Below are 25,476 nucleotides of genomic sequence, written 5' to 3' on the forward strand. Positions count from 1 at the left end.
AGAAGGGTAGAAAGAGAAAGGCAAAATAGAGGAAGTCAGAGATGAAACAGGACGTGGAACAAGCCAAAGAGGTCAAACGAGTTTAAATGGAAAAAAAAGGAATCAAAGAAAGACTTGGAAACACTGAAGTGTCAAAAAGAAACCACGTGAAAAGTGAATGAAAGAACAGGGCAAAAGTTGTTGTGGGCTAGCTGACACCACATTGTGAACAGCTGAGAGGAGCAGCCCACCACAGGCAGTTGTCATTGGCTAAAGATGAAAGCTATGTGGCTAGGACTGGAGTACTTATGAGTGTTAATTTTAGGGAGCCCACCCCTGCTTGCAGGAAAGCATGGAGGCAGTCAACCTTTACTCTCACATGTCTAAATTTAAGAAGCGAGGCGAGGAAGCGAGGCTCCAGGTCTGTAGACAGGCTCACTGGTCAGAGTGAAGAGCAGTGCGCTTCTGCAGACCTGGGTCAAACCCTTTTTTTCTGAGCTGCTAAGAAGAGCTTAACTGATACTCTGTTTTCTAAGGGCCAAAGCCAATATGGATATGGAGTTAAAAAGTCAGATAGCCATATATTAGCAATATTAGCATATTGGCAATTAGCAAGTTTTACAAAACCATGATTAACATTTAGCAGCTTCCCTAATATTGCGCCACAATTGTTCTATTGCGTTTTGTCCTACTTAGGTGTGAATTTGTGCAAGTCAACAATTAATGCCAGGATATTATAAAACCATGTCTTGATGAGTGAAACTCTTACCACAGATGAACTCAGATGTGCAAAACATTTTTGTCAGTTAACAAAGCTCAGATGCAGTGTTATGTAACTAATCTATTATTAAAAACAAAACAAAAAAAATCTCTCCTTATATAGTTCATCACTTTAATCAGGATATGTAACAATAACATTTTTGAGTTTTTTGTTGTTATTTCAGTGTTCATTAGCACTACATGCAACTCAGCTGTTTCAGTGGGTTGAAATGAAGTGCTGATCATACTGAATTCTTTGCAGGGAGCATTATCACGACAAAACACATTGTTAGCACAAAATTACCTAATTAGGTATGTGTCAGTGTTGTATAAACCAGTACCATTCATTTACCTGTCATGGGTAGCGCCAAGGGCTCCACCCCACATCCACCACCGCCACCCTCCTGTCAGCTGAGTGACAGGCTGCCAGCTGGAGGGTGCTGAGCTGTGTTTGGCATGAAAAGTTAGAGGAGGAAAGGTAGGAGGGGGAAGGGAATATGGGAGGATTAAGGGTTGTGTAGGAGTGGCAGACACATTGACGGTATTTTTCCCACAATATGTCAAGGATGTTTATTCAGCCTCATGTCAGTAATAGGTAAACCACAAAGAATGTATGAGGAAAGGTAGAGAAATAGAAAGGACATTGGTGGCAGAGGCAGTGCACAGAACTTGTCATTGTCGTTGGCCCTCACACCCTTTTGCACTGGGACCATAGGACTAGCTTCCCTTGCATCAGCAGATGGATAATAAGAAGCGTCCTTGTCAGTATCGCCAGGCTCAGAAAACTAAATTGGGACAGAACACCTACTAACACCCACTAAAACCTGAATGTTGTCTTCAGTGCACAATCGACATTCACTCACGTGTCAAATGTCTCTACAGTAGTCATCATCAGCTGTGATGCAATGACAATGCACGGATGGACATGCTCATTTTCAGCCCTTGTCAGGCGCAATGCTAAGAGGTGCATTGAAGTTAGCAAGTCTTATTTTTACTGTGAATCCCAATACTTCCGTTATTTCAAAATAAAATGTAAAAATAAATGTTAAATTGAATAATTCACAACATAAGGTTTGCAGGGGGTTCCGTTGGGAAAGAAGTTGAAGGGGTAACACTAGCTGAATGAATTTGCCAAGGCAGAATGTCGAAAAAACCCTTTTAACCATCATTTACAACAATTCATTTAATTTCCTTATTCAATTATCCTCAATCTATATGTGCCTCTCTCATTTTAGTACAAATGCCATGACATTATGACACCGCTGTCATCCTTGCAATCACATTGACACCGATGTCACCCTCATCCTCTGGCTGACTCAAATGACCAGACATATATTTCCACAATTCATCAAGTAAAAGGAGCGGGCACTGCGGTTGGTTAAGTGGAAACGTGCTGCGGTGAGCACTCTATTAGCATGTGTTTGGCACATGAGATATTAGTGTGTCAGTTTTAATGAAGCTGAAAGGTCACGCATCATATTCTGCGCTGGCAGTGGTTGTTAAAGTCTGCAAGAGCCTCAGTCTACCCTGCATTAGAGAGTTTTTAGTTCAGTCAGTTTTGTGGTTGCATCAGCAGCAATGTGTACCGTACTGTAGCTTTTATTCCTGCATTTTTTTCAATTTTAAACGTTTAAGTCTTCAGTTTAGTGCACATTATCCACTTGTTTGCCTATTTACTGTAAATTCCATAAATACTTCAAATCAATTGAAGCTTCACTTCTGAATACAAAATATTCGATGTTTACTGGATGGCTCGTATTAAAGCTTAAAACCCTCTATGTAGGCAGCTAATAGTACTATGGAGTCTTCATCCGCTGAAGGAGATTATAGAGCAGTGTAATTCACTACAGTTAATATGTCAGTGCAGATCAGGGCCAAAGGTAACCTGAAGGTTAGAGAAGCAGCTTGTGACTGGATGGCATTCAAATTTAATCCTCAAACCAGCTGGGAAAGTTTGTTCGGGGGCAGTGAGCAGGACACAGGCCTCACAGGGCACCAGACCATTTAACTTGACATTCAGAACCACAAATGCAGGGTTCAATGTTAATGTGTTTTTTTTTCTGAAGTGGGTCAGAAATTTACTTGCCCAAAGTCAGTTTTTGCTTGCCCCTAGAAAACATGTTTTATTAACAGTTATTATTAGCAGTTATCAAATAACAACAAAGACTAATGTTAAATGTCATATTTGAAATTGTTCGCCTCAACCTCTTGCTCGTAGACTGTGCAAGACATAGTCGTTGTTTTACCCACATCCTCCAACGCCACACAATTGAACTTCTGTCTCCAAAATAATTTACATGTTCGCTTGCAATTCAGTTCATACGTGTCTTTACCTGCTGCTGCTGTTCTCATAATTGCCTGATCGGTACTGAGCATGTGCGACAAAAGTAAGTAAAATGACCTACTCTACTTTCATCAGCTACAGGAAAAAATTATGCGTTGAATTTTGTTATAACACGTGCCCTATGAAGTAAGTCGCTAGATATACTAGCCCAATCAGTGTGACGTTTTGCTCCAAAATGATTTATTTTTCCATCTTAATTGTGTTCAAAACTGATTAAGGATTTGCTTTAAAGATCCAAGCATGTATCACCTTTGTCTCTAAATATATTTAATTCAAAACATTCATTATGAACGTGGCAGCTCTTCTTTTTCAGCGTGTCCGTGTCCGTCACATTTGCTGGCCTACTGGTAGATGAATGGCTCCGACAAGCTTCCCTAGCTGGCATGGCGTTGTACTCATTAGACATGTCCCTGCACAATATATTTCATCTGTGTGAATGTCACTGTTCCTAAGGGTACTCCATGCCTACAGTGTGCGCCCAAATCAGCACACTTCATTTTCCATCCTTCAAGTACACATTGTTCCTGTCACTGAGTCTCATCCATGTGAAATGTGTGATTCACTCATGTTATGGGGAAGAAAATATTTCGGCTTGTTCCTTCTTTGACTTTCTTATCAGAATTTTGGGACTGCATCCAAACAGCAAACTGCATGTCAGAGTATTAGAGAGCACTGTTCAGACCAACAGTTCCTCAGAGCAGTACAATTCAGCAGAAAGACTATAGTAGTAGAGTTGCAACTGCTCCCTGAGGGTATTGTAAATAAAACCACCTCTACTTATGAAGCCAAATAGATTGGCTCTCCTTACAAACCAACACAACAATCTCTCTTTGTTACAAGGAATTGCTTCCGACAGGTTACCCAAGGCAACTTGTACTACACATTTCATAGTGGAATAGAAATAAGATAAAGAAAAAAACATTTATTTTATGTAAAAAAGAATCCAAAATTACAGAACGATGGTTAACACATATTCTTTTAGCTTTGTTCTACAAGGAGTGCTGCTGAACTGTTAGATAACATCAGACAGTATCCAGTAACTTGAGCTCCTCACTGGGAATTGTTGGTGGTTCTTCAGCTCCTTTCCAAGATAGTTTACATGCTGAGTTCTCTCAGACAGAGACGATCGGTCGTCTCTAAGAATATAAATTTGAAGTATATATAGTTCATGGTATTGGCACACACAGGGCTTGTATCTTTTTGGTCCGTCTGCAAGTTCACCCATGCAGAGCAGTCAGACACTGTGTCTGACAAACTTGTCTTTCTAGAGTCTTACAGTGTTAGGCGTTGGCTAAACCTGTAAATGATGTGTCTCTCCACTTACTAGCAGTATTCAGTATGCAGATTTATGTCTGACATGTTCAGGTCTCTCCAGGGGTGGTTGTACTTTCCCCCAAATAGCTCTTTTTTACTCAATTAGTTCTTGTCTGACAGTTACACTTCTGTCCGGATGCATACGGTGTGTCAGAACTCAGTATATTTAAAGATGCAAGACAGTCATCCAAGATCATGATTTCCGCAGGATAGTCTGATTATTAGCTTGGTGACAGATATTGATGATAACAGCACCAACATGCTGAAAGATCTCCTTTACCTCGTCTGCACTCTTAAGTTTTTTATCAACACATCATGATTCAGAGACTCAGTTAGTACAGGGCATCACCTCACTTCAAGTCAGTCATGCAGTAAACAACTTTCTGATGCCACAGAGTGGTCAAGTTGCTGGTAAATCCCTCTCTCTCGAACTTGAACAGCATAGTGATTGACGCGGATAGGGGGAGGATGGCAGCTCAGTCTGGGGTTTTTGCTTTTTCTTTTTGAGAGCACTGGGCTTTGGCCTCCACAGGAAGATACATGAGTCAAATCCCAAGGAATCACCCAGAGGAAGCAACCTGTGGAAGATGTATTTTAAACTAATTAAATGTAATCCTCTTTGAGATAATTTCTCACTCGCCTAAAGGCCAGAGTCCAACTGCAAGCTGACACTGATGATGATATTTCTCATGAAGAGTGGAAGCCCACAGCAAGAGGCAGATACATCAGCTTTCCAGCTGACCTTCATTTAACGAGAAAGAGAGAGAGAGGAAGGGGGGGGAGTGACAGACAGCAAACAGCAGAAGTTAGTACAGAGGCATTATCACATATGCCTTTGTCTATCCTCAAATGCTCTCTGAAGTTCAGGCCACTTTAAATGCTCAGATATGAGGATTGCAGTGGCTGGGATCACAACAGGGCTGGCATAGTTACAGCTACTTTTCTGTGTCAGAGTTTTCTTATTGTATATTGACCTGAGAATGACACTCAAAAATCAATTAGGCCCAACTTTCTTCAGAGTCGCTGAAGAGAGATAGTTTGCCATCATTGTTGTTAATTTTGTAGCCAATGTAAACAACGTGGTGCATTTACAAGCTTGAATGTAATAGGAGAGGTCGCATCACAATCAGCGTGTTTAGGAAATGCAAAATGCTTTTGATTGCTGAACAAAATTCTAAGATGAAACATCCGCATTTTTTTCATTACTGTTATACAGGTGGGAAAGAGAACAAGATGCCCATCCTCATCTCCAAGATTTTTAAGGGTCTGGCTGCTGACCAGACTGAGGCACTCTACGTCGGTGATGCCATATTGTCTGTCAATGGTTATGACTTACGGGAGGCCACGCACGATGAGGCTGTGCAAGCGCTGAAGAAAACTGGCAAAGAAGTCATCCTTGAAGGTGAGATATTTTTCACTCAGGAAAGAGTGAAAAAAAAAAAAAAAAAGTCAGAATCTACTCTGTGAATCTTTCTTCTTTGTCCGATGCAGTCTTCCTTTTATTGTCCTCTTTCCGTTTTGTCTCTGCTTTGCTGTTAAGACATTCTGCAGTGTTATAGGAAACTAGGAGACACGTTTGCAAAAGATATCGCAAGTACCTCTGTTGCATGATGAAGTACTTGATATTTCTTTACAACATAGTCCTCAGAGTGGGAGCGAAATAGCATTTGCACCTCCTCTGTCTGAACCCCGCAGCTCCAAATAGATACATAGATGGAAACGATGGGAACTTTTGATACTTGAAAATTTGTTGATATGTTTCTCTGGCACTTTCAGTGATTTTTTTTTTCCTTACGGGCGATATATGATGAGCTGAGAGAGACAATCCGTTACATCAGAACTTTGATCAGACTTCCGTGGAAACATCCAGATAATGACTCGAACTGAAACAGCAAGAGGAAAGTGAAAGACTCACAATGCAAGAATATTGTTGTGGTTCACACCTCTGAGCATCTCAGCATGCTAATGAACAGTTTTCCCAAACATCAAACACTTTGACGCTGATAGAATGTACTTGAAGCTCATGTCAGAACTGAGCACCGTGGAGAACATATGAGGTAAGACCCACTGTGCTTAGTATAGTTTGCGCTGGAGTCAGCGGGCGTTTGCAGGTGTTTTTCTTTCTTCCTACTCTGCTTTCTTACTAACTCGTTCGCTTGAGCTGCCAGAGCTGATGTGCTTCATCTCTCTGTCCTTTTCTAATTCAGTCTCTCACTCAATTGCCGTATGCGTTTGTGTGCACATGCAAGTTTTTGGGTGTGCACATTTGCCTACAAGCATCAGTCCACCAGCAGGTTTGAGCAACATGTTGAATCCGAGATGTGATGTTTAGGTGTGAGGACAGGGAAGGGCTAGAACACGATCTCCCCACTCGTCAACTGATTGCATCACAGGAATTCTGAATCCCCCACCAGGCTGACTTCAAGTCGAATTGTAAATTCACTCACACTAAAGGTTGACTGATGTTTTATTCTGGATGTTACCATTCAAAAAGAATATGTTTTCATCAAGAGCGATAAAACTTGACAGATTGTTGTTTTGCTTTCATTAGTCTTGCTATTGATCTATATATTCTCTGTGTGCCATAGTCTGTGTTTTGAGAGAGAGCTCACCCAGAGAGCCTAAACAGAGGCTAACAGTGTTGTTCAGTGATGTGAGTCAAACTGACATTTCAGACCTTCGGTGCTCTCAACGTATACCGCAGGATGAAAACCTAGTATGTGTAATAAGTCTCTTCAAGAACAATGAGAAAGAAACTCTCGCGCTTATGTATTTTCAAACGGGTTCCATACACTGAAATAAGGATAACACAAACATGACCTAAAATTTTAGTTCCTTGTATTTTGTTAACATTCCTTTGAAAAAAGAACATGCAAACCAGAGTTACCAGTTTTCCATGGGACAGCATTTCTGTGGGTTAACTGGCACAGTGGGCTGGCGTCAGTAGCTTCAGCCAGCAGAGCAGATACAGCTCGAGCTACAGCCAGGGGAAATCATTGCAAATCCCCCTTCCTTACTTGTCCACAGTCAGGCAGAAAAGTGTTGATATCAGACGGCTCAACCGGCGCTGCTCTGTGATCCGTCATGTCAGGAATCATTTCATGGGTTTCCCTTCCCCCTGAGGACCTGAAAGAGGAGCAAAGAGACGGGAGGCTTGGAGGCTCGCTGAGGGGAGAGGCTTGAGTGTGTGTTCACATTCATGTGTGTGTTTGGAAGTATTTTTTTGGTATCTAGTGATTTCTTTGCTGTTGTTGTTGTGTGTAGGCCTGTCTGAGCTGCAGATTTAGAGACACATATCTCCGAGGGCTGTACAATATGGTAAAAAACATCATGTTGGGATGTTTTTTAAGATAATAGGATGGCAATATTATTCATTATTAGTGGAATAACATGTTTTCTTATTTTTGAAAAACATTTGTAGGCATGAACTTCTTTGCACTTCTACAGTTTTTCATTATAAAGCTATCCATGACTTGGATTTGCACAAGTCCAAAGCTTTAGAGTATTTTTAGGGGATCGATGAAATAAATAATTGGTCAGTACTTTTGGACCATGAGGGTTCCTGGTGCCGTTTTCAAGATTCATATTTTATTTATATATCTCTATCATAGAAATACTTGTGAATCCATATGACATCAAGTTTGAGTACAACGTTTGTTCTGGTTTTGGCATTTTGTCAAGATACACTGAAACACAGTCAGAAGCAAACTTCTTCTTGGCACTACTACGGTGTTACAGGGTCAGGGTAGTAGTGTTTCTTACAAGTGCACAGCAACGAAACAAGCCATCGCTGCTGTGCTCAAGGCAGTTTTTATCGCTTCGTGAAATTCACAACACAGACGGCCTTGACTGAGATCAAGGAGAAGCTGCTTCCATCACATTTAAATATCAGGAATGTGTGAACAATAATACTTGAATTTGTCAGATAATTACTTTCACAACATTTAAGGGAGGTACATTAGGGAGCCTGATTGGCATTCTGCGCTTGTGTCAGGATTTTTCTGACTCTTCTGGAGCTGAAGAAATGTTTTTGATAGCCTGCTTCAAACAGATCTCTGCTCACTTAGATTATTGTAGCAGCAGAACAGGTAGGGCATTAATGGTGAGCTCTCCCTCTTAACTCTAGCAGTATAATCAAGGTGGATAATGTTGTCAAGGATGCTGTGTATTTCTCTCATTGTGTGTAGTGGTTGAAAGGGTATATACACGTCTACGTGCAAGATTGAAACATTTTAAGCAAGAAGGTTGCTTGTTATATTGGTTGGATGAGGGTTCAAGGTTTGTAGCTACATGTGTGACACAGCTGGAAGTAGTTTCACCATTGTCCATTTAATAGGTGTTTGAAAAAAATCATATGATTTTAATGCCTCTCACAGTTGCTTAGCAGCCTACAGCAGAAGATGTGGCACTGGGCAGCTCCCAGGTGTAAGTGTGAATATAACCTTCCTTTTGCTTTGTCCAAACCTTTTACCGTAAATAAATATATGCGCAGTAAATCTGTGTGTCTGAGTGAAGAGGAAAAAATAGCCTTTCTGTATGTTTCCAATAAGATGCCCTCTGGTCCTCTTCCTCCATGGTCCTGTCGTACCTCACATCAAAATGGTGATAGAATAATCAATGTGTGTGTGCGAGTGAGGAACAATAAACACCTGAGAGGGTCAGATAAATATAACTGACCAGATGAAACCATAAAACCACAGCTGCCTTCATTTCCTTCCAACGACATTTACAGCCCGACTGTCCTGTGTCCATACCTGCATGCGTGTGTGTGTTTGACAGAGAGCAATCCTGTGTGTGTGTGTGTGTGTGTGTGTGTGTGTGTGTGTGTGTGTAAGGATACAAAGGAAGAGGATGGAGAAAAATGGAGCATAGGTCACTGCGACATTTTCCCAGTCACACGCACCTTTATTAAGTCACCTGAACGTGCCCTTAGAGCAGAGTTATGGATTGATTTCATGTGAGGTTGCTGTCAAAATGAAGTGGGAGATTTATTGATAAATGTTGTGAAATGTTAAGTGTGAGAACACCATTAAACAATTAGAAATTGATTTTTTGAGCTAAAATTAACAGATGTTTAACACATAGCATGTCATTTCTGATCTTTCAAAACATAACAAAAGATGATTAAATGGGTAGTTTACCCAGAGTGGAGGAATAAACACCCCAGTTCACACTGGCCTGTCGTCTTTTTCATTCCCATTTATCAATCTGACTGAAGCGGCGATCCACCAAGGTGACAGCCATTGTTGAGTCTTATATACTGTAATGTTGACTGCCGATTGATGCTGAAGGGATATCTTGCTTTACTTTAAGAACATAAGGTTACAGAGAGGACAGTGGAAAGAGTAGCGGGCTCTGGGGCGTGCAGTATGTAGCACTGGTCTCTGGACTGTCCCACTGTGCTTCTGCCCTATTTTAATGTGGATTCTACTCTCACTGAAAAAGCATCCATCATTGCCACCAGCTTGTCAGCGAGACGAGGCGTGTTTCACTACTGTATGAAGAAACCACGGAGCACGGAAAGCGTGTGTGTCCATGAAGGAAATGGTGGGGGGTAGGGATAGTTAAATGGTAAATCTGTTCCCTGGGCAACCAAGATCTGACAGAAAAGCACAAACACAAAATAAGTGAACATAATACACATGCTTACACACAGAAAAACATACACACACACACACACACACACACACACACACACACACACACACACACACACACACACACACACACACACATCAGGTGTAAAGTACAAAGGAAGAAGACATAGGCTACAAATGACAGGTCAGTACACTGAGGTATAAGGTAGGTGTGAATGTGGGGGGCAGCTGTATGTCTGTGTGTATGTGTGAATGCTATTCATGTATCCTAGGAGTCACAAAAGTGCTGGAACACCATGTTTCTTGGTGCAGGGGAAGAATGTAATGGATGACCTTAGAGATTTGTGGCTGAAGGCTGTGGTATGTTCGAACGATGCTAGTTTGTACAACATGTTGACCAGCTGCACCTGAATGCAAAATATATATTTGTTGTGATTCCATGCAAGCTACCTGACATAAGAGAGGGGCAACATGGGGGTATGAATGATGAGGCACTTAAAAAGATTAAAGTGGACCATTAAAAAGTACAGATTGGCCTCGGTCTGATTAAGTATGATGGTCTTGTTGTAGTTAGGTCTCTTTTTGTACTTGGTGAGGGTGTTAGCCAGGATTTCAGAAGAATTTCATGGTTTATCCAGCGGGACATCATTGTCCGCATGTCTGTCAGTGCGTACATGTGTGTGCACATGAGGGAGTGAGGGACAAAATGAGAGAGGGAGAGAGAGTGAGGGAGAGAGAGAGAGAGAGAGAGAGCGTAAGAGAGCATAAGAGAGAGTGTGTGTGTAAGAGAGAGCTAGCTTTTTCTGCCAAGACATTTCTGGACACTGCTGTCCTGTCTTTTTCATTAAGGTAGTTGTACTCAGGCTCAGTGCACATACACACATGGATTAAGAGGGCTTAGTTGTGGGAGCTCTACAGTTACACTCTTCCCCTTGTCTAAAACTTGGGATGGTATGTGTTGTGTGGACATGTCTTGTTTGCTGAATCAAGTCTCTTGATTTTTTGATAGCCACATTGGACTGTTGGTCAGTATGTTAACATGAGCTATTGATCAACTTTGTACAAAGTCCAATGTGTCGACACAAAACAGTCTAAAAGAATCTTTGTACACTGTCAAAGCATGCATTTGATGCAGGCTATATTTTGAATCAGATTTGTATCATAGCTTTTGACAAGAGGACCATGTGTACACGGTGGCTGCACTCATATTTAATAAATGCAACTTCATTGACTGCATCATTGCTCTAGAAACAAGTGCACTAATACTGCTTTAAAACTGTCAGAATGTGGAAATTCAATATAGACAAGCAGGATTGTGTTTCAGGAGTGCCTGAGGTGAGATTAGATTTGAAGAGGTTCATTTGTGTCTGTGGTGAGTGTTAGCTGGAGGATGCTTTGTCAGCTTTCTCAACGAGAGCTAACCCCAAACCTAATCTCTCGTTCTCTCTCCCCGACACACAAATGCACACTACTCGTGCCTCCCCCTGCTTCAAACTCTTTGAATTTGTTTTACATGTTGTTGTGTTTTCATCTGCAACTGTAGATGGTCACTGATCATGTTCATAATATTACATTAAGGCTGGCAGGGATGTTAATATAAAGATGGGACAACAGTCCTTCAGAAGGCCAAAGAGTGTCGACTGGCAGAATGAGTCACATTTTGCTTTGGGTGCAAAAAATCATATTCGTATATAATCTTCAAATCAAGCTCTTCAAGGACATGTGTGAGTGTAGCCCCTCAAGAGAAGATACATACCATATAGTCTTTTTTAAGCAAGGCCAGCAGAGATATATATACTCCAGCCTTATCTTCCTGTTCCAATATAAGTCTGGTTAAATGACTGATTTATGGAATGTAATGACTTTGGGGAGTTTAGGTTTAATGCTCCTCACTGGGACACAGTGTGCTGCCGACTCAGTCTTTGTCTGAAATTCATTCTGTTCAAGTTCAGGCTCTGTTACTGAAGCAGCATTATGCCCATCTCACAAACACTACTTTCTACCTGTACTGGTAATTCAGAGGGTGACCCATATGCTTTTTTGGACCATGCGAGACAGGTAGCCAGGGAGGCAAGTGTGATTTTCTTAATTAACAGTTTCCAACTCAAAATTCTCTGGTGGGGCCCATTGGGCCAAGCTGCCTCAGTCCAGTCACAGATGTGAGAGTTGTTGTTTCTGTGTTTTAGCTAATCTATTCATCTGGTGGGTGGCAGCAGCATGGCCCAGTGATTTAATGTGTTCTTTCCAACAGCTCTTTGTTTGACCATCTTGTGTGTATAGGAGTGCTTTGATTTCTTCAGGCCCTTTTTGGGCTGTATGAGAAGAAAAAATGAAAATCTATGTGGGCAGCCTAGGGTTGCAACGGCATGAGATTTTCACGGTATCATAACCAAATAATGAAATATCACACTTTCATGAGTTCATGGTATGCAGTTATTATAATTATAAGAACAATATGGATTTTCTTGGGTCAATACTGATAACAGATAATGACCTGTTTCCTTGCTAGGCCGATTACCAATATAATGGCCGTAATTTCACATTTTGTATTTTAAAAAGAAGTTCCTAGCCTGTAGTTTATGCACACCAGAGGGTAAGAAAGGCCAAGAGTGGTTGGCGGAAATGGATGATTTAATATTCTATAGCTCTATTAACATTTGCTGCATTTAAACATCCCTTCCCTCTGAACCGTCTTCTTATCACCTAAAATTTCACAGATACTGATAAAAAGTTGGTAATATAAAGATCCCTGTGTCAATCAGATAATTCATCGGTCTGATACATATAGTGCATCCCAATGACCTTTGATGTAATGAAAACAGAGGGGGTTTTGGTCAAACTAATTCTTCATTATTATTTCACAGTGTAATGTCTTGGCAGAGATGAAACTTGATATAAACCTGAGATATACATTTTTTGTGAAGCAAATGTCAATGGTATGATAATCATCAAGTTTCACACCAGGGTAAAGTTTACCGCTGCAACCCTAGATTGCACTGGGAGACATGATGTGGATGATGTTGAGCTTTAGCAACCAAAGACAGCCTGCTACAAATTTCTCGAGGTGACAAACATTTAGCATGAAATTCTTCTTTTCAGAACATAAGAACCACACTGATGGATGATGTTTTCAAGTACTTTCTTCAATTTAAACTGCTGTGCTACGATTCAGCGCATGCAACACATGAACTGACATTGAATTTATAGTCTGTCACAGGCTTATTACCAAGATTTTTATTATGCCCATCTCGCACAATATGAAATGCAATCAACTTAATGTGATCACTGATGTCGTACAGTCCAAAGCCACCTAAAACCATCCGCTCCATTGTTATTCATGGTTCTACTTAATCAGTGGCTTTTGTGAAGCACTCCGTAGCATGAATATCCTGTCCTTTTTCAAAGTCCGACCTGCAGGATTAGTACATTTCTTACGCTGTCCCCAAACATTGCCCATACAGTTTGTCATGCTGGATTGGTCCAGTCACTGGTGTGTCCTCTGCCATCGCGGCTCAGTCTGCTGTCTTTGTCACATTCCTTGCTTAGCTGACTTTCACTCCCACTTAATGAAATATGTCAGCTAAAAACGTACACAGTAGTGTCCATTACACAATATTACTCTGTTATCTGTTACAGATAAAACTACTTCTGTCACAACTGGAAGACCAATTTAAAGGCCTGGATTGGACATATCCTTTTTCTTCGTTTGACCTGCCTGTCAAATTTAATTGCTAGTTGAGAAGAGCATCTGCATGTGACAGCACTCCAGTGTGGACCATCTAAAATCAAACATGGGTTTTTCAGATGAGACGGTGCAAAATTAATACACATGGTAAACTTGACAGTGATCAAATTTTTCACAGGATTTTTTATTCTATCTGCTCAAAAATCATTCCCATAGGGAAATCTAAGTGAGCCTGCCAGTGTTGATACTGCATTACTGGATGACTCCAACAGTGTGGTGCTGCTTTAAGCAAAACGAGTGATGCCATAACTGCCTACGAGAACGTACAGTCGTGCCGATGACATGCATGTACTTTTATCACCTAATTAAAACTTTCTGGCTCTCACTCCTGTGACAGTATAATTATTACTTTGAAAATAAACCTTCCCCCTTGAAGCCTGACTGAATCTCTCAGCCACATCCCTCCAGTTTCTTGCAGAGCTTCCTCTCGGCTCTGATAGTCTTGATTAACCCCCCCCCCCCCCAAAAAAAGGGGGGGGGGGACTTATTTAACAGTTAAAGAGATAAAGGCTTTTCCCTTGATTTCAGATGTATCATTATCTAGATAAAGAACCGTTTCTTCGAGTAGTTCAGTGCGGAGCACAGGTCCATTAAATCTGATTTAATTGGCTACAAAATCTATTCAATTTTGTGGTTCAGTTGACTGTTGTGTGTTTCAGTTAACCTTCACTCAACCTTGGCTGTCTCATTTGGAGATAAAAGTTCTTTTTTTCTGTTCTTTTTTCCTTTTGTGCGAGATGAGACGATTTGTCTGTGAAACCGAGGAAAGGGAGCGAATTTGTGAATATGGGTTTGGAAATAAATGCAATGCAGAGTTGCCTTTACGTTTTCCATTTGCTGCTAACAGTAAGAAAGCTGGCCAGCTCTTGTCTGCTTACATTTCACAGCTGCATATTTGAGGGCAACACATACAAACACACTTGAATACACACCTATAAAAATTCAACGTATGCCCAACTTTTTTATTGTAAATTGAGCTATGTCTAAAAATAATGCTGAGACTACATTTCCACTTATTCAAGCGCCATTAAAATATGTGGTTCTATATTCTTTCTTTACCCTGACCTAGATAATGTTGTTGCCCCATTTCCCTGCACTGGCCTTTTTCACAGTTGAAAAACAATAAGTCTGCTATTCCTACTTATCCACCACATAGGGGCTAAGTCGTACTATATCATTTTTGTGTTTTTGTGCCTCTAGCACCTGTATAGGTCTTCCCAAGACACAAGAAGGCACATGGTGTTAACAATGCATTTGGCACTGTCTGAGAAATGGATCCAACCCATCTGGTGCTCCAATTCTTTAAAGTAAACAATCACAAATGTGGCCATCGCTCAGGAAAGGCAAACATTCTTCCTGCGGAAAATCCAGTGCAGTGGGACATGTATTAAATGTAGTTATATCATGCCAAGATAGTTTTGCTGTCCTCTAGTGTCTGTTCTTCACGTTATTAGTGTACAAGTATGCAAAACTGATGTTGTCAGAGCAGTATACAGTGCTGATTTGTTTTCCTTAAAATGAAATGAATGTCAATACTTTAATCCAGTGTTGCTAACATGCTGCCACTCTGCATTCCTACATTAAGAGTTTGGAAAATAATTTGAACGAAACATACTAAAAAGAGCGTCAAAGGCAATTTACAGCGTGTTTATTTGAATCCAAATATCACTGGACAACACTGTCCACACCACTCATCTGTATCTGTAGTTTGTGGTGTACTGTAGCTGTCTGTGTCCTGAATCCCTGCTGCGAAACCTCTAACCCTCTGGACACAAAGCTTGGTTCCTCTTTCCTTCAGAGCTGCTGGCCCGTGAGGACATTGTGCTTCAGCTCTGCGAGGGACTGGATTAACCCCCAAAATAACATGGCTTTATTAAATCACAACTCTGCCTCAGACCCTCTCTGCCTCTCTGGCGTCAAGTTTGGCTAACAGGCCCCCTCTGAACTCCACGGTCCTGATCCAGGGGGCCCCTGATAAATTGGTGGCCCAGTCTTTGTGCCACTCTCTCACTTCATTACAGGCTCAGACTCCACTGAACCATCTCACAGTATTGTACAGCATTGGCATGTTGGGGATGGAGGAAGGGGGCGGTAATAGGCATGGGAAGGTGCATGAGGCCATTATTCTAGATAAATGAGTTTTACGTGAACACAAACAAATAAGCAAACATTGAATAAGACTTTTTCAGCTTTTCTAAAAACTGCTGATGTAGCCGCCAGCTTGAATTTATTGTTTGCTGTCAACTTTTAGCCTACCACTTACTTTTCTGCATGGCTACTGAGGAAATCATACACACACTATAATAACCCACAATATTGTCTATATTTGATGCATCATTCTACCTTAAGTTTTGAGTGACATTTATAAACTGTATCAGTATTGATTTAAAGTCAGTTTTGCTTTGAGAAGCAAATGATTTAACTTTAATTTGGCTCGTTACAACAGGACTGTAAATGTTGAATCACACTGAGCAAATATACATGAACCTATGAATGAAAAATGTAGGGTTTTTTTGCAATTTAGGCAGAAAACAGATCCCCAGACGCTAGATAAAAAAAAAAGAATGTTGGAAAGTGAAGTGGAAAAACGTCTGCAGCTGAACCTCCCTTTCACTCTGTTCTTGTCCTCTGCCAGATCCTGTTCAAGTTTCCTTCACTTTCACTTTGTTGAATTAGGATAATTAACTCTCCTGACACACTATGCAAAGTAATCAAATCTGTGCTTTGGCAGTATGTGAATTAGTTTAAAGGTCTGATTCTCTCCCTCTCTCTCACTCTCTCGTACCATACCTTACACTCCCAGAGGTTGGCATTTATCCATGGTTTTAATGAGATGGGCTATAGAAACGATGAACTTATCTAAATCATTCAGAACAGGGGAAATCTTCGACTGACTGACGCTTCCAGAAAGAGACACACATTAATCAGCGAAACACTGGGGACACATAAACCCTTACATGAGCTCACCGCGATCGCTGAAAGGAGGCGTGAACGTACACAATTTTTTTATTTGTACGTGTACACGCATGTCTCAGAACAGACATCGACAACACTTGACAGTTTGGTATATTAGAGCAGAAAACCAACTATGCATTTCTGCAGTTTGTTAAGATTGATATGCGAGATTACCAATCACACTTTTTTTTTTTATTAGAAAGCTGCTCTACACAGCATATTTAACACTATCAATTGATTAAATGACTAATGGGTATCACTTTCTACTTTCTAGACTTCCCTCTGTGTAGAATTTCTTTGTACAAACATTTAATAACTGGTTTAGAACACACAATATCGCAGTCGTAATCAGATTTTAAGGTTTATTAATGTATTTGACAAAAATATATAACTATAACTACTCAACCAAGTGGAAGCTGCTATGAACAGATAATGAATATGATAAAAAAATTCTCATAAGTTAGAATTGCTGACAAATACTGTACATAAATAGACACTTTTCTACTTGCTCCATCATACTGGTTGTCTCAATGCATGTATGTATGTATGTTTTTTGCACATCTTGAGAATTGTTCATACAATATACAGACTGCATGTTTTGTGCTGAAGAAGCAAGGAAGTACAGTATATTTGAGCAGGCAACATGCTCAATGTTAATACATTTTGATGAAAAAGGGGAACACTGCTCTGTGCAGCGGCAGCTATGAGGCTTCAGCATTCTGCCTTCATGGCACGTGATCTCTCCCACTAGATCTCATGGGGAAGCAGATGTAAACGTAGTGGAGATTAGCGTAATGCAACAACTTGTTGTAGTGTTTGAGAAAAAGCAAAAGCAGTTAAAGCAAAAGTTTAGCAACTGTTAAAGGAGTCTGGATGAGTGGGGAGACAAGGTCAACATGGATTTTCTCTTCCTCAGTGAGAACTGGAGGAGGGATTTTAAGTTTCTGTCAACAGTAGTATGTTAGCTTACTGTACATAAGCCTCAAAGGCTACAATCTTAACTGTTGTTTGGCAGCACCATCACAAGCCAGTGTAATTATCCACATTTAAAATTTAAAATCTCAAACATGTTTGATATAATCAGGCCAGCCCCAACGAGTCCGAGAGCAGTTCAGGCGGCTTAAGACTAGATTTGTAAACCCCTTGTATAGCCTGATAAAATGTGTCGAAGAACATGTTATGAATGGGCACTGCACTAGTAAATATGACATAGAAGGGTATTATTGACTTAATTATAGTGTAAAAGTTATTTTCCCATAGAATTATCTCTATGGAGAGTTGTCCTGTCATTCAGGTCATTGTTTCGGTTTCACATCTGATATAACATAACACTCACCTCACTCATCGCTGTCATATTCAGATGCAACAGGCGGCTGTTTTTGTCACAAAGCAGTCTTTCAGATGCTTAACAACTAGCTGATGAATTTAGTCAAGTATTTAGCAGCTACAAAAGTTAGATTTCTATCCGAAGTTTACAGTAAAAGGAGAGTGAATATGGGACAGTCATTCATCAAGTACACAGAAACACAGTGTTTCTTGCAAGTCTGAATAAAGATAATTTAATGGAAGTTTAAATTTGGTTATTAGATAATGAGTTGGACATTTTACAGTTGAATTCTATACTTAAATGGGGTAACTTTTGCAACAGTTTTTCTAAATTGGTCTGAATATACAATATCTGTTGCATTTTGGATTATTTTTATGGCAACATGTATAGGCTAATAATAAATGATGAATTAGCTAAAATTGGCTGATTGGTCAGGCTTAACTGTGCACATGTACTGGTTTGCTTGCATACGTTTGCTTACTCAATCCGTAAAATGAAACATCTATTTTCAATATATATGTAGTTGCATCCCTTTTAGCGCAATCCAAATCTAAAAATCCCAATTTTCCACACAGTCTACTTTTGATCAGCAGACTTAGTTGGGATTAGATTTAGATTAGCTCATTAGGCTCAGTTATGGCTTTTTCCCCTTTACCTCGAATGACCTCAAAGCACTGAATAAGAAACAGCAAGTTCTCCATAGTGCTGCATAGTTATTTATGATGTTGTTTTGGCCCAAGACATCTTTCCTCGTTGGTGGTGTTACATTGGGGCATTCTTCGTCTGACATGGTTTACAGAGCCAACAGCATGCTTCTGAGGTCGATGACTGGCCAGTGACATTCCAGCTGCTCCCACGGTAACCGGTGGTGGTGGTGGGGGGGGGCTAGGAAGGGTCGGTGTTTAGATTAGAGCATTGTTTCAGACAAGCCAGCTGTCTTGACTGCCAATTACATTAACCTGCCAGTGTTTGGATTGTATACCTTTTGAATTAATTCCAAGAATCCTTCAAGTATCAGAGGTTCATGCGGATGCAGGAAGAGGGTTAGGTTGAAGTGACGTGGGTATGTCTGTGTGTGTATCTATATAAGGTAATCAACAGAATAGAGAGCACTGGCTGAGCAGTTTGGAATTTTAAACTTCAGCTTTGGCAAATCTGGACTGTCCAGAGAGCAGGGAAAGGAGAATGCTTCACAAACCACAGTTAAGTGAATTGTGTCAAAACAGAATTGGCTGAAAATGTCTGGTCAGGATTTGCGAGGTCCAATGTAAAGACTTTAGCAGGGAGAGCTTAGTGGCAGATTCTGCAGAAGAAGCGAAGAAACTCGTCATACACTCGACACACACACAGACACACACACATGCACACACGCAGTACAAAAGTAGTTTCACTGGCTGCCAGATAAGCTAAAGTAATAACAGTGCCATCTCAGCTAATTTTAGCTCTGTATTGAATGTGCCGCGACTGGTATTCATGGCAACATTTCTGGCTGAGCTTAGCTGTATGTTTGGTCTCTCTGTATTGCCTGTCTCACTCTGTCTTATTTTCTATTCTTACTCTCAATCTTATTTTCCATGTCTCCGTCTCTCCCTCTCTCTTTTCCATTCATTCTGTTTCTCCTCCTGTTCGACTCCATCCCTCTTTCCCCTCCTCTCCATTCACCACTTTGTTTGAAAGCTATCCGGTCCGATTTGATATGAGGGACCACAGCTAATGCCTGACATTTCTAATCTGGGAGACACCAATGTGATCATTTCCACATCCGTTTATTGTAGAATAGTAAAGCCTCTTTACAAAAGTAAATATGGCCTTATACCTGCGGTGATTGGTGATTTCCCCCAGCCTATTCTGTTGTGCAGTTTTGTGCAGCATGAAGCACAGACATAAACCCAGTCTTACATAATGAAGAGTAATGACCACCAAGAATAGAACACTGTTTGCATGCCAGCACCTACAGCTGTACTTGAATTCTCTCTCCTGACTTGAAGTTTATAAGTAATTTAGATTATTCAGGAGTGAAGCTGTAGTTGCAAGCAAGCCCACTCACAGAGGGGGCCGGGCCCCTGAAAAGGTCCAGTGATTGGGCTTCTCGACATCGATATGAACCTCTTTCTCGCGGGTGGTGGTGGCTCCCTCACTGATGCTAGCCACATCTTAGCTAGCATCTTAGTAACGTTAACCCCCATGGCCTGGTTGGGAGCAGCTATCTAACCTGACTTAACGAAAGTGCATCATTGCGTTATTATTTGGGTCAAAAGCTCTTGTCAGCCTCTCTGTTTTTATTCTTTTTTCCTTTCTTTTCCAGCACTTATGCTCAGGTCCTGGTATAGCAAGGAAGTCCACCCCAACATTAAGCTAGTAGGTAGCTTAGATCTATACATTTTTCATGTGCAGGCCAAATTTTGATTAATTAACAAAAAATAAAATGAATATTTTTGTTGCTGTGATATGTAATATTGATTATTTTGTTTCAAAACACATTTTGATATTCATTGCTTATATTAGGATGATTATTGCTGGCCTCCCTCTAGTGGCCAGTACCTGAATAGGACCTTGGGTGGCCCTGGTTGCACAACTGAAACATAGTTATCATCAAATGCCAGTCTTTACTTGCCTGGCTGCACAATAGCACTTCATTGAGAAATCTTTCTTTTTCAGTACAGTCACAAGGTCGATCGTCTATGATGGCTTCTACCTGAAACAATAATGTAGACAGTCCCATTATCATTCCCAGTCTTGTGGCTTCGCTTGCCATATTGAGAGTGACCACATCAATTTTGAATGGCCTTGGTCCAGCAACAAGGAAGCAGTTGGCTACCCCAATGGTACAAACATCAATGGGTTGGCACAAGAACAAATGGACAGAAGCTCATTTCCATGAAACATTACGCATGCAAGTTGACAGCTACTTCAAAGCCGTAGCTGGTACATATTGGTTGCTTGCTGCTTGATACGTGTTCCCAGTCTGCACATCCCCAATACGTCTGGTTTTGTCTACAAATGCACATCCAGCTGATTCTGCATAGTGTAAATGAGGTGAGTAAACAAGTGAAGCTGTCAAGTAGGAAAGGGAGAAATAAACTTTGATAGAAGCATCAAATGCATTCAGGTCATGGGAGGTCGGTGTGAGTGTGTATGCTGACCTTAAAGTTCCCATTAAATCAAATAGATTTGTGTTTGTTTTTTGAATCTCACAGATTACTGTACAACAACACAACATGTCCCCTGGCTGCTCTGCCTCAACTTGCAGTGATTTACAGTGTTTCCTGATGGACAGATATCCTTACTTTCTGCTAGTTAGCTTGTTAGCAGCAAGTGTAGAACTCAGCTTGTACAAGTGGTGATGCTATTAGCTGACTTAGCCAAGCGGCAGTGTTCCCTGTCGTCAAACTGTCAGTCTCAGAGGCTATGATCAGTCCTGGTCTTGCCGTGTTGAATATCAGAAGTGTTAATATTATTTAAATGCTAGGAACCATCCTGAAAATTTGGCAAAATAAAATCTAAGCAGACATAATTTAAATCACAAACGCTGTCAAAGAACACATAAAAAAAAAAATTAAAAAAAACAATACGAATTTGAGCATAAGCGACTCAATGCACAACGCTATAAATGTGTTTTTGGACATGTATTACTCTGTCTGCTCATTTGTGTGTGTTTTTCTGTGGGTGCTTACCCAAATGAGCCTGTGAGCAAGTGTTTGCTTTAAAGCCAGACTGTGTGTGTCGTAAATGTTTGTCCCAGGACGCCCATGGTGGTGGACCATGCATACATGAAAAGGATGCAGTTAAACCATCACAGACTCTAAGCGTGTGAGTGAGATGCGAGGAGACAGGGACTGTGTGAGGCGGGTATTTAATATCAAGTTTCAGTACTCTTACTAAAAACGAGTCAGTCTTCTCAGTGATTCTTTATAGATTTGACCTTTAATGGAGAGACATTTTTAGCTTTCAGATATTGAAACAATCCTCTTCCTCAGATGAATTGAAAAGAAACTGACCTCATCTCAGAGGACAGGGACAGATGGAAAGATTAGAGACAGATTGGAGATCAAGGCCAACATTATTGAGAAAGAATATGAGTTTTCAGAGGAAAAAGAGGTGCAGCCGGGAATACAGAGAACGTTCGGCTGACTCAGAGGAGCTACGGTATGTTTATAGTTGTCAGCATTTAGGTCATGCCCTTTTCTGCAGCATCTTAAGCCCCCTTCTGACATGTAGTGTAATCCCTAAATGCTCTGCCCTAAATGGTGTGAGGCATTTTTTTCCGTAAACATTGTTCTGGTGATTTTCTTACCATGCCACATTTAATTTTGAACACTGCCCATGTGTAAACGAATGCAGTTTTTTTGTCATTGAAAGCACATGGTTTCATCGCACAAATTTCCATTTGACATTTCTTCATATAGCCTAGCACTGGAACCAAGTTCAGTTTGTGATTGCATTGAAGTTTCTTAAAGTGGCAGATTAGACTGAAAACAGATATTTGCAAGCCAAATGAGGTGCATTGCTGTGATAAAACTGTCTGGAGATAGTTGGGTCTGACACTGAAATTTGATAACTGCTGTTCCGTCGCGCCAAGGACGAGATAACAAGTGAACAATCTTTTGCCTTGCTCATCATACACAACTTCCTGTGATGCCTCTTCTCACGAGCTGGATGCCAGTCGCGTCAGCACGACATCTGCAGCAGACGTGTCCTCTGTGAAGCGAGTCAACATGCCATTGCAAAAAGGTACAGATGAAACCAGCAGTGTTGCAGATTTAATGTCTGAAAGCAGCTTTACAGTCAGTCGGTAGGTGTGTTCCTCAAATAATCTTTGTAAGGACTGAAGGTCTTGACCTCCACTTTAATCACTGAGTCACTCTGCCACCTCCTGATGGAAGAGAGGAGCACAAACTTGAATGACTTGTAAACTGTTTATAGTGAATAAAAGCATAAAAGAGAAGGAGCCACTTCACAGCACCTCAATATGATGTTCTGCTGGATGTTTTAACAAAATGAAGGTATGGCTGCCTGCCTGCCTGGCTGGTTGGCTGGCAGGAGCTCTATTTTGGGAGTGGCGAAAGCCCCCTCTCTCACTCCTGTTGTCGTGTGCTGCGACTCTTCAGTTTGCCCTCTGGTTATGTGCCTCTTGTACTATGCAAGAAGAGCACTTCACACTTGCCCAGTGAAACCAGAGCTCTGCCTTCAGGCTTCAGCCCCATGCCTTGCCATGTCCTCGGGGCTATTTTTACTCTAGCAGTGGCTACTCCTGCCAAACCCATACCACAGCCTACTGGACCGGAGCTGAGGCCGTGTGTGTTTCTGTGTGCATGTGTGTGTGTGTGTGTGTGTGTGTGTGTGTGTGTGTGTGTGTGTGTGTGTGGTAAAACTGTGAATTGAAAAAGAGTAGTGTGCGGAGTAGAGCTGGACAATGTGGCAAAGTATCACAAATGAATTTGCCAACAACAGAACACAAAAAAGTAATTATGGTGCTTTGGGTTTGGGGCTGCAGCTTCCCCAGTTCAAAACTGGCTGGGGTCCTTTGTTGCTCTTCCCTCTCTATCATTTCCTGTCATCCTCCCTCTCCCCCCCTTTTCTGTATCTTTTTGTGTAATTATGGGTTTCAACAGTTTATAGACATTTGGAAGCAAAACAAAAGCTGAATTTTTTTGATAGAAAATAAAAAGGTTCAAATGTTATCATTACGGCCCTCTTGGATACTTGACATTGTCATCAAAGTTGAACAAAATGTGAGGTTTATGAAGATGATAAGGACTTTGTAAATTGAAAGACCGTGCCATTTCTTTTTAATTGCACACTAGTTATGAAATAATGTTGGCCACTATAGTTAGGTAGAAACTAACAAAGAAGAGAAGAAACATATTTTTAATAATTAATTTAAATCTACCCAAGGGAGGACAAGAATGACACAACTAGAATAGTGAATAGTGTAGCAATGTTCTCTGTTATCTGAAGTTATGGAAGATTCAACACTGAAAATCAGTCACATTGACTATATTGACTCGTATTAGTGTGACAGCATGAACACCCTCTGAAGACCAATGGTCATTATTGATTACGTTAACCCAATTCAATCAATTATTTGTCCCCAAAGGGCAACACCTGCGAGAAGATTAAAAAAAGGGGTTCTGATTGCATCATCTTAGTCAAACAACTCAGGTTTAAAATGTTTATCATAGCAGCAAAACATGCTCAGAGTTTGGCATCAAGGCTCTGACATCATCGCTCCCTGCAGATGTTTATGTAGAGATGTTGGGGAATGATGAGCAAAACATCTTGAAATCCCCCCCAGTAAAGTTGGGTGTTGGAGTGGTGATGGGGCTGGAATGAAAAGCAGCAACACCGGAGCATGGCAGCAGTGGCACTGACAGATCAGAGGGAGAGTTGGGAAGCTTTTGTGCTTGGGACTCGGAAAGTTATTTTTTAGTTTTTTTTTAGTTTTTGCAGTGAATAGTGATGCCGCGTTTGAGAGATGATTGTTGAGAGTGGGGCATGTCACATGTGTATAGCAGCGCTGCTCGAGTTGCCCGATTGAACAAGCTCATAGGCGTCGCTCCATTGGATTATGAATGGAATCTAAAATGTTAAGATTTTTGAATTTGGGTTGAGAATTCCCCAAAACAACACTCATGCCGCAAAGTGTCAGTGCAGTGCTGTAGGACATCACATCCCACCTCTGCCTCCAGTTTGTGCCTGTCCTTGCCAGAATCATCCAAATAAAATGTGATACATTAAAGGGGAAAAAATTGTATTGTTATCTTTTCTAAATTACAAAAATAAAGTAACGCTGTTTTTCCATTTTTGTAAAACAAACTCGCTGCAGTTTTACTTTTCTTAAGAGGATAGAACACCTGGTTATATTTTCCATGTTACAAAATAGATGTTCTTCATGAAGGAGCACGACGAACTCTATATATAGTAGCTGAGGAATCTTAAGGGACCGACTTCATCATGAATTTCTGCACCTTTTTAAAGCCATTATTAAGAGCTGCTACAGCTTTCAACTCATCTCTGAACCTGAGGGCTCCATATTCATCTCCCAAATTCCTTTTCTCTCCCTCTTCTGTCCTCTCCTACTTCTTCTGCCTGACCATTTTATCTAACTCTCTCTCTCTCTCTCTCTCTCCCTCTCTCTCTCTCTCTCTCTCCCTCTTGCTCCGCCTCAGTGAAATACATCAAGGAGATGTCGGCCTTCTTTAAAAGCTCGGGGTCCCCTGGGGCTGCACTCCCCTGGGACTCTCCCCCTTCCACACCTCAGAGGGGCACCGAGCCCTCACCCGCTGAGCTGAAGGAGCCCCGCAGCATCCCGCTAAAGATGTGCCAGGTATCACGAAAACAGTGCCCTCCAGACACAGAAAACAGGTACCGTATATGTTAGAAGTTTTCACCTTTAAGAAATATTAGATTTTCAGTTGATACATTTTTTAAGAAAGAAAAAAAAATGACAGCTGAA

At 41.0% G+C, this 25,476-nt stretch overlaps 1 protein-coding gene across 1 annotated transcript in view; it reads left to right on the plus strand.

Moving 5' to 3' along the window:
• snta1 (syntrophin, alpha 1) overlaps window positions 1-25,476 on the plus strand; it is a 35,427-nt gene that overhangs the window by 3,842 nt on the left and 6,109 nt on the right. The window contains exons 2-3 of the mRNA XM_037100866.1: window positions 5,613-5,798; window positions 25,190-25,385. Coding sequence (XP_036956761.1) covers window positions 5,613-5,798; window positions 25,190-25,385 — 382 coding nt within the window. The remainder of the gene's footprint in view (window positions 1-5,612; window positions 5,799-25,189; window positions 25,386-25,476) is intronic.

Source organism: Acanthopagrus latus, chromosome 6 (assembly GCF_904848185.1).
Source record: "Acanthopagrus latus isolate v.2019 chromosome 6, fAcaLat1.1, whole genome shotgun sequence".
In the NCBI taxonomy this organism is placed as follows: domain Eukaryota; kingdom Metazoa; phylum Chordata; class Actinopteri; order Spariformes; family Sparidae; genus Acanthopagrus; species Acanthopagrus latus.